The sequence below is a fragment of the Struthio camelus genome, chromosome 31 (genome assembly GCF_040807025.1).
Source record: "Struthio camelus isolate bStrCam1 chromosome 31, bStrCam1.hap1, whole genome shotgun sequence".
Classification (NCBI taxonomy): Eukaryota; Metazoa; Chordata; class Aves; order Struthioniformes; family Struthionidae; genus Struthio; species Struthio camelus.
The window spans coordinates 4,294,694-4,303,410 of record NC_090972.1 but is presented as its reverse complement, the minus strand read 5'-3'; the positions used below and the strand labels follow the sequence as shown (position 1 = coordinate 4,303,410).

The 8,717-nt window shown below is 71.0% G+C and overlaps 2 protein-coding genes across 2 annotated transcripts in view; both read right to left on the bottom strand.

Annotated features, from left to right (window-relative positions):
- Nucleotides 1-2,812, bottom strand: part of RAD23A (RAD23 homolog A, nucleotide excision repair protein) — a 6,053-nt gene extending 3,241 nt beyond the window's left edge. Inside the window, 8 exon segments of the mRNA XM_068922696.1 lie at nt 5-117; nt 119-126; nt 491-547; nt 815-875; nt 878-991; nt 1,086-1,247; nt 2,673-2,746; nt 2,749-2,812. Of these exon segments, the coding sequence (XP_068778797.1) occupies nt 5-117; nt 119-126; nt 491-547; nt 815-875; nt 878-991; nt 1,086-1,247; nt 2,673-2,746; nt 2,749-2,797 (638 nt within the window). The 5' untranslated portion in view covers nt 2,798-2,812.
- A 286-nt stretch (nt 2,813-3,098) lies between these two features.
- Nucleotides 3,099-8,512, bottom strand: CALR (calreticulin). The gene is made up of 9 exons (XM_068922748.1): nt 8,316-8,512; nt 5,530-5,631; nt 5,030-5,233; nt 4,837-4,931; nt 4,549-4,758; nt 4,324-4,437; nt 4,047-4,190; nt 3,869-3,961; nt 3,099-3,761 (listed from the first exon to the last, which is right to left on the bottom strand). Exons 1-9 carry the CDS (start codon nt 8,410-8,412, stop codon nt 3,561-3,563), a joined length of 1,260 nt encoding a protein of 419 aa, XP_068778849.1. The 5' UTR covers nt 8,413-8,512; the 3' UTR covers nt 3,099-3,560.
- Nucleotides 8,513-8,717: the final 205 nt, after the last annotated feature.

The following is an 8,717-nucleotide window of genomic DNA, read 5'->3' as shown; positions in this document are numbered from 1 at the left end:
CAGCAGGTACTCCACGGCCCGGTGCGGGTTGTTGTAGCTGGCCCGCAGGGCGGCCACCACCCGCTCCCGCTCGTAGCCCATCGACATGATCTCCGTCAGCATCGTCTCGTACTCGGTAGCCCGTCACTGCGGGGGGGGGGGGGGTCAGGGGGGCGGCGCCGCCCCCCCCCCTCCCGGGCCCCCCACCTCATTTCACCCCCCACCATCTTCTCGCCGTCCTGCTCAGCCCCCGCCATCTTCTCTCTCCGCCCCAGAGACCCCCGGTCCTTCACCCCCCCCCATGCTCCCCCCTCCCCACTCTGGAGACCCCCACCCACCTAGGGCCCCCCATTCCCCCCCCCCAGCGACCCCCACCCCCCCATATTACCTCCCCGTTTATCCCCCCCCCACCCCTTCCCCCCACACCAGGGTCCCCCACCTCCTCCCGTCCCCTCCCCCACGCTGGGACCCCCCCCCCACCCCACCCCCGGGACCCCCCGGCAGCACCCACCGAGGGTGGAGGCGGCGTCGGCCGAGCGCCCCGCGCTACCTGAGGGGGGAACAGAGCTGCAAATTTAAAAGAGAGACATAGCAGCCGAGTCCTTTCCGAAAGAGGCGGCCCGGATTATTGGGGGGGGGGCTGCCCCCCCCCCCACCCCATTCCCCCCGCCCCCGGCACCCCACCCCCCTCCGCGAGGCCCCTGGGAATTAACGGAGAGGGACAAAGCGCCCCCGAAACGACGCCGGGGGTGGTGGTGGGGGGGGGGGGGTTAACGGAAACGACCGCAAGCGCCCCCAAACCGGCTCGCGCCCCCCTCCCTCCCCGCCCTTACCCCGCCTGGCGGCTCCGTGGGGGCGACGGCAGGGGGGTCCTGGGGCGCCTTCTCCTCGCTGGGCGGCCGGCCGGCGGCGGGGGGACGGCGTCAGCGGCCGGGGGGGGCCCGGGGGCGGCGGCGGCACCACCACCGGGCTCCGGGGCGTCGGGGGCCGCCGTGCCCAGCGCCGATTTGGCCTGCGGGAGGAGGGAGCCGTGAGCGGCGGTGGCGGCGGGGGGGTGGGTGGGGGGCGCGGCGAGGTTGGGGGGGGGGTGGGAGGGAGCCCCCCACCTTGGTCACCATCACCACCACGAAGTTCTTCTCGTCGATGCGGTAGTCGCGGATGGGCACGTCGTCGCTCAGGATCTTGCCGGCGTAGATGAGCTTCTGGCCGGCCACGGGGAAGGCGTCGCTGCCCTTCTCCGCCTCGATCTTCTCCTTCAGCACCCGCACCTTGGGGGGGGGGGGGGGGTCGGGGGGGGGTCAGGGGGGGAGCCCCCCCCTCCAACCCCCCTCTTCGACCCCCCACGGCCTCCTCCCTCCCCGCAGCCCCCCAAACTGCTCCCCGCTGGGATTCCCTCCTGCCTCCCCCACTGTTACACCGGGAGCCCCCCCCCCAATGCCCCTTTCTACTGGGGGGGGGGGGACAGCGTGTGTGTGTCGCCCCCCCTCAAAACAGCACCTACAGCCCAAGCGCCGCTGCTGCCCTGTCACCCTGAGGACCCAGATGTCCCCCCCCCCCCCCAAACCAAGCCAGGATGGGTGCCCCCCCCCCCCAGCTCGGGATCCACCATGGGCAAAGTGGGGGGGGGGGCAGTGAGAGGCTGTTGCTCCATGGGGGGGGGCCTCACCCCCACCCCAAACTACACCAGAGCAGGCCCCCCCGGCCTGTTCCTGGGCTTCGGGGGGGGGGGGCAAAGCCCAGTGTGTCCCATCTGTCTTCCCCCCCCCCATGACACAGGACTCCCTGTTTCATATGATTGGGGGGGGGGGAGTAAAGCCCCCCCCCAACCCCACATGGGGGGGACAAAGGCAGCCCCCCCCCCCCAATGTAGCACAGCTGGGAGGGGGGCAGCAGAGCTCTGGCTGCCATAATGGGGGGGCATCAGACCCCCCCCCCAATCCCATATACCGAAGATGATCTCCCCCCCCCCACCACACTGTGGGTCTGAGACCCCCCCCCAGGCTGAGGGGGGACCCCAGGGCTGTAACACCGCGGGGGGGCACAATTCCCCCAGTCACACTGCGACACGGGGGGGGGCACCAACCCCCCCTTCAAACCACCCTGTGTGTACAGGGGGTCACAGCCCCCCCTCGTGGCTCTGCCTGGAGGAGGGGGGGGATCAACCCCCCCCCAACCACCCTGTGTGTCTGGGGGGGGGTCACAGCCACCCCCGGGGGCTCTCTCTGGACGGGGGGGGGCGACAGCAGGGACCCCCCCCCCAAATCACCCTGTGTGTACAGGGGGGGTCACAGCCCCCCTCGTGGCTCTGCCTGGAGGAGGGGGGGGATCAACCCCCCCCCCAAACCACCCTGTGTGTCCGGGGGGGGGTCACAGCCCCCCCCAGGGGCTCTGCCTTGGGGAGGGGGGGGAACAGCAGGGAACCCCCCCCCTCAAATTCCCCTGTACGCATGGGGGGGGGTCACATTCCCCCCCCCCGCGGGGACCGGACACCCCCCCCCCCGCCACACTGGGGGGCCCCCCCGGGCCGTGTCAGTGGGTGGAGGCAGAGGGGGGAGTGGGAAGGTAGAAGACCCCCCCCTCCCCTCCCCCGGAGGGGGGGGAGGGAGAACCACGGCTGGGCCGTTACCGGGGGGGTGGCCCCTCCCCCCACCGTCTCCCTTCCCCCCCCTCCCCAGCCCGCGCGCGCCCCTCACCGTCTCGTCGGGCTCCATGCGGATCTTGAAGGTCTGCTGCTGCAGCGTCTTGAGGGTGATGGTCACCGCCATGGCGGCGGCGGCGGCGGCGGCTCCTCCCAACGGACGCGGCGGCCCCACAACATGCAACTCACGCCGCCGCCATCTTAGGCGCCCCGCCGCTTCCGCCACGTGACGTGCGCGCGCGCGCGAGGAGGGGTGGGGGCAGCGGGGCGGAGCCGGAAACGCGTCACGCCGCGCGCTCTCCCCTCCCGCCCGCTCTCCCCCGCGCGCATGCGCGCGTCACGTGACGCGGGCGAGCGGCGGCGGCGTCACGTGAAAGGAGGAAACACAAAATGGCGGCGCTGGAACCGGGAACGGCGGGGGGGGGGGGGGGGTGACAACATGGCCGGGGCGGCGGCGACAGAGAGCGGAGCGGAGCCGAGCACGGGGCCGAGACGAGCTTTAATTTAATAGAAACCGGTCTGCGTCTGCCGTACATTCAAGTGCGACCGCGAGAGCCCCGCCGCCGGCCTCCTCCTCCCCCCCCCCAAAAAAATAACCCCCGGCCGGTCCCTCCCGGTACCGGGCCCGGTAGCGCAGCCGTTCCTGAGTCAGCTCCTCCCCACGGCAGCGGGGGTGGGGGGGACCCGGCCCGCTCCTCCCCTCCCTCTTTCCCCGTGGGCAGGACCGGAGGAAGGGGGTGGGGGGGCGGTAAAGGGGGGGGGGGGGGGACCCGGTGCAGCAGCCGGTAACCGGGACGGTGCCGGGAAGGGGGGGGGGGACATGACAGCGACACCCATAAAAAAAAAACAAACAAAAAACCGAAAGTCCAGGTCTCATAGAGACATTACGGGGCAGGGAGGGGGGGCGCGGCGGGGCCCGGGGTGGGGGCCGCTCCCCCCCCCCTCACAGCTCGTCCTTGAGGGCGGCCCCGGCCTCGTCCTCTTCCTCCTCCTTGTCGCCTTCCTCCTCCTCGTCGTCGTCGTCGTCCTCGTCGTCGCCCTCGGCCTCGTCGTCGCCTTCCTCCTCCTTCCGCTTCTTGTCCTCCTCCTCCTGCTTCTTCCGCTGCTCCTCGTCCTGCTGCTCCTTCATCTTCCTCTCTGCCTCCTGGCGGGGGGGGGGGGACAGGGGTGTCACGGCGGTGGCTTTGTTGGTCCCCACCCAGGGGAGCCGTGGGGACCCCTCCCCGGCGCAGAGGAACCCCCTCCCCATACCTTGGTGGCCCCCCAGGTGTCGTTGCCGAACTCCTCGGCGAACTTCTCGTCGTCGGTGATGAGGAAGTTGTCGAAGATGGTGCCCGACTTCACCTAGGACGGAGCGCCAGGGCGTCACCCGGGGGGGGTGGAGCGCCCCCAAAACAGCCTCCCCCCCCCCGCCGCCGTCACCACGCACCTGCCAGAGGTCGAGGCCGATGACGCCGAAGCTCTCGTAGGCGTAGAGGCCGGGGTCGGGCGTGTACTCGGGGTTGTCGATCTCGGGGTGCACCCACTTGCCCTTGTAGTCGGGGTTGTCGATCTGCTGCGGCCGCCACTCGCCCTGCGGGAGGAGCGGCCGTGAGGCCGAAGGCTCCCGAAACGTCTCCCCGACCGCAACCGGGCCGGAACGGGGTTTTCACCCTCCCCTCCCCAAAAAAGGAAGTGGGACCTAAGGGTCCCGGCGGCCACCTCACCTTGTACTCGGGGTTCTGGATGACGGGCGGCTCCCACTCGCCGTCCATCTCCTCGTCCCAGTCCTCCGGCTTCTTGGCATCGGGGTCGGGGATGTGCTCGGGCTTGTCCCAATCCTGGGGGCGGGCGGGGAGGGGTCAAACGTGGCTCCCCCCCCGCCCCCATATCCTCAGGGCCACCTCTGTGTCCCCCCCCCCCCCAACACAGGCCCCGGGGCGGTCGCCCACCTCGGGCTTGGTGTCCTCGGGGTCGTCGATCTTGGCCCGCTCGTCCCAGTCGTCGGGTTTCTTGGCCTCGGGGTCTTTGATCTTCTTGGGGGGCAGGAAGTCCCAGTCGTCCTCCAGGCTGCCCGACTCCACCTTGCTGTTGTCGATCTTCACCTCGTAGGTGTTGTCGGGCCGGACGACGAGGGTGTAGAGGTGGGTGAACTCGTCGTCCTGCGGGGCACAGGGTGAGGAGGGGGGGGCCCCCGCTCAGCGGCGAGGGGCCGGGGGCCGCCGCGCCCCGCTACGCACCTTGCAGCGGATGTCCTTGTTGATGAGCACGTTCTTCCCTTTGTAGTTGAAGATGACGTGGACCTTCTTGGTGCCGGGGCCGCAGATGTCGGGGCCTGGGAAGGGGAACGAGGCGGTTACGGGACGCCGCTCCGGCGTCTCCCGGCGGGACGAGGGAGGGCGCCGGCGTAGGGTCAGCCCAACCGGTCCGCACCGAACATGACGTTGTACTCCGAGTCGCCGTGCATGTCCTCCTGGTTCAGGCCGGCCGGGAAGAGCTTCACGTAGCCGCCGCCGCAGTCGATGTTCTGCTCGTGCTTCACCGTGAACTGCACCACCAGCGTCTTGTCCTTGTTGCTGAAGGGCTCGAAGCGGGAGGAGATGGCGTAGAAACGGGCGTCCTGGCTCGTCTGGATGCCTGCGGGCCAGGCGGGAGAGCGGTCCGGGCGGCGGCGGGGGCCGTTAGGGCTGCTCAACCCTCCCTCGCCCCCCCCGAAACTCCCCCGATGCCCTCGCCGGCTCCCCTCCTGAAGCCGCCCCGCTCCATCCAGCCCGCGGCACAACACAACCCCCCTACGCGGGGCCCGGAGCGCCGTCAGCACCCCCGCGCTCCCACGGACCCACCAAGCTCGTTAAGCATTAACTACCCTTGAGCGACAGGCGGAGGGAAAGGTCCTTATCTCCGGGGAGGCCGGCCAGCAGCCGGCACCTCACCTTTATCCTTCTCGGCGTCGCCGTAGAACTTGCCGGCCGTGAGGATGAACTTGCCGTAGTCCGACTTGTGCTTGGATTCCACCCACCGGCTGCTCCAGGCATCTGCGGAGAGGGCAGAGGGTCAGGGAGGCGCCGGCCCGCGCTCGGCGCGGCCCCGCGTGACCCCGGGTTTCCCCCTAAAGGCGGGAACAGCCCGTAAGAGCCGAAACCCGACCGAGCGCTGGCCGCTGCCGGGGGGGGTCTCCCTCGGCACCGAGGGCTCCCCCCCACCCAGGGAAGGGTCGCTGTGGAGGCAGCCGCCTCCGCGGTGGAGCCGGGCAGCCGAAACGCGGCGGCTTCAGGGCTAGGCAGCGTTCGCGGAGGGAAGAGGGAAGCAGGACGGCTCCAACCCCGCTCGGGGAGACCGGGGCGGGGGGAACGGGCCTCGGCGCCGGGCTCGTCCCCGCGTCCCCTCCGGCCCGGCGCTCTGCCCGCAGCGGCCGGGGATTGAACGCGCCCCTAGAGCTGAACGGGGAACAGGCCGGCTTCCTGCCACCTGCACGGCCCGGCCGGGATCCGTCACACTCCGGAGGAGCCCTTCGATACAGGCCGCCCACCTGCGCCCGTGAGGCACGGCAGCACCCGTGACGGCCCCCTGCGTCCCCCTCCCCGGCGCCCTGGCGGGAGGCCGGAGCTGCCGGGGAAGGTCTCCGCGGTGGGGTGGGCTCGGCTGTCGCAGCGCCGCCGCCGCCGCAGCAGGACTCGGGGCCGATAAACCACAACGGGAGCCAGCTCCTGTCCTGCCTCCCCCCCACCCTGTGGGGGAACATCCCACCGAAAGCCCTGCTGTCCCCCCCCTCCGGCTCCGGGGTGGGGGGAGAAGGGGACAGCTCTGCCCTCAACAGCCCCATCCAAAGGCCTTTTGTTCCCCCCAGCTCTAGGGGAGGCCTCACAGCCCCCGCAGCCCCCCCAAAGCCTTACCCCTTCCCAGAGGCCTCTCAGGCTCCGGTGTCTTCCCCAGGACCCCCAGGCCCAGGGAGCCTTATGCCCCCCCCCACCAAGGCCTCCAGCCCTTCCCAGACACCTTGCAGCCCCTCACTCCTTCCCCAGGACCCCCAGGCCCAGGGAGCCTTATGCCCCCCCCACCAAGGCCTCCAGCCCTTCCCAGACACCTTGCAGCCCCTCACTCCTTCCCCAGGACCCCCAGCCCCAGGGAGGCCTTAGGCCCCCCATCAAGGCCTCCAGCCCTTCCCAGACACCTTGCAGCCCCTCACTCCTTCCCCAGGACCCCCAGCCCCAGGGAGGCCTTAGGCCCCCCCCACCAAGGCCTCCATCCCTTCCCAGACACCTTGCAGCCCCTCACTCCTTCCCCAGGACCCCCAGCCCCAGGGAGGCCTTAGGCCCCCCCCATCAAGGCCTCCAGCCCTTCCCAGACACCTTGCAGCCCCTCACTCCTTCCCCAGGACCCCCAGCCCCAGGGAGGCCTTAGGCCCCCCACCAAGGCCTCCAGCCCTTCCCAGACACCTTGCAGCCCCTCACTCCTTCCCCAGGACCCCCAGCCCCAGGGAGGCCTTAGGCCCCCCACCAAGGCCTCCAGCCCTTCCCAGACACCTTGCAGCCCCTCACTCCTTCCCCAGGACCCCCAGCCCCAGGGAGGCCTTAGGCCCCCCACCAAGGCCTCCAGCCCTTCCCAGACACCTTGCAGCCCCTCACTCCTTCCCCAGGACCCCCAGCCCCAGGGAGGCCTTAGGCCCCCCACCAAGGCCTCCAGCCCTTCCCAGACACCTTGCAGCCCCTCACTCCTTCCCCAGGACCCCCAGCCCCAGGGAGGCCTTAGGCCCCCCACCAAGGCCTCCAGCCCTTCCCAGACACCTTGCAGCCCCTCACTCCTTCCCCAGGACCCCCAGCCCCAGGGAGGCCTTAGGCCCCCCACCAAGGCCTCCAGCCCTTCCCAGACACCTTGCAGCCCCTCACTCCTTCCCCAGGACCCCCAGCCCCAGGGAGGCCTTAGGCCCCCCCCCCCCACCAAGGCCTCCAGCCCTTCCCAGACACCTTGCAGCCCCTCACTCCTTCCCCAGGACCCCCAGCCCCAGGGAGGCCTTAGGCCCCCCCCCCCCCACCAAGGCCTCCAGCCCTTCCCAGACACCTTGCAGCCCCTCACTCCTTCCCCAGGACCCCCAGCCCCAGGGAGGCCTTAGGCCCCCCACAAGGCCTCCATCCCTTCCCAGACACCTTGCAGCCCCTCACTCCTTCCCCAGGACCCCCAGCCCTAGCTCAGGGCAGACACAGATGTCCTTCCCACGACCCTCATGCCCAGACCAGGCCTCTCAGCTCCCTATATCCATCCTGTGACCCTCATCCCTCCCACCCCAAGCCCTCAAAAGACCTCTCAGGTCCCCCCTTCCCCAGCACCCCCAACCCTACCTCAAGGTAGACTCAGCCCCCAAAAGACCCCTACAGCCTTCCTCAGACCCTCACCCCTCCCAGCCCCAGCTGAGGACAGACCCCTCAGGCCCTGCACCTACCCCAAGACCCCCAGACCAGGCCTACAGCCCCCCGCATCCCTCCTGTACCCCTAGGCCAGGGGAAGACCTCGCAGGCCCCACAGCTGCCCCAGGACCCCCAACCCAACCCGGCAGCCCCCCCCATGAGCCCCTAGGCCCTCATGACACCCCAAGACATCCCCTCTCCCCCCGACCCCCATCGCAGCCCCCCCCCAGCCCAGAGAAGACGCCTGGGGCCCTTCAGACGCAGCCCCACATCCTGCCTAGGGCCCCCCACCCCCAGCGGTGGGGCTCCCCCCTCACCTCCATCCCCGAACTCCTCCCGGAAGTACTGGGTGGGCCCCGCCGCCACCAGCCCCAGGAGGGCGCCGAGCAGAAGGGGGAGACCCAGGGGGCTCATGTCGCCGGGGGTCCCACACAGTGCGGCGGAGGCGCCTGGCCCTTTAAGACATTCGGCCCTGCCCGGCCCGGCGGCACCCAGACACTGCGGAGGGGGGCGGCGGCGACGCCCGCATTTATATGGCCGCGGCAGCTGGGCCCGCCCCTGCCCGCTCCCCATTGGCCCGAGCTCGTGAGGGGCTCGCTCCCATTGGCCCCTCGCCCGCTCGCCGGCTTCGGCGGCTCCCCCGAACGTTGGCGTCCCAGATGGCCGCTTCCCATTGGCTGAGCGCGGGGGCCAATGAGGAGCGACCACGCGTTCGGGGG

Coding starts and splice junctions, on each gene's coding strand:
- CALR (XM_068922748.1), bottom strand. CDS start 8,412: ATGAGCCCCCTGGGTCTCCCCCTTCTGCTCGGCGCCCTCCTGGGGCTG. Junction 5,632..8,315: donor GGAGGAGTTCGGGGATGGAG/GTGAGGGGGGAG, acceptor CCCTCTCCGCAG/ATGCCTGGAGCAGCCGGTGG. Junction 4,191..4,323: donor TCCAGAACCCCGAGTACAAG/GTGAGGTGGCCG, acceptor CTCCTCCCGCAG/GGCGAGTGGCGGCCGCAGCA.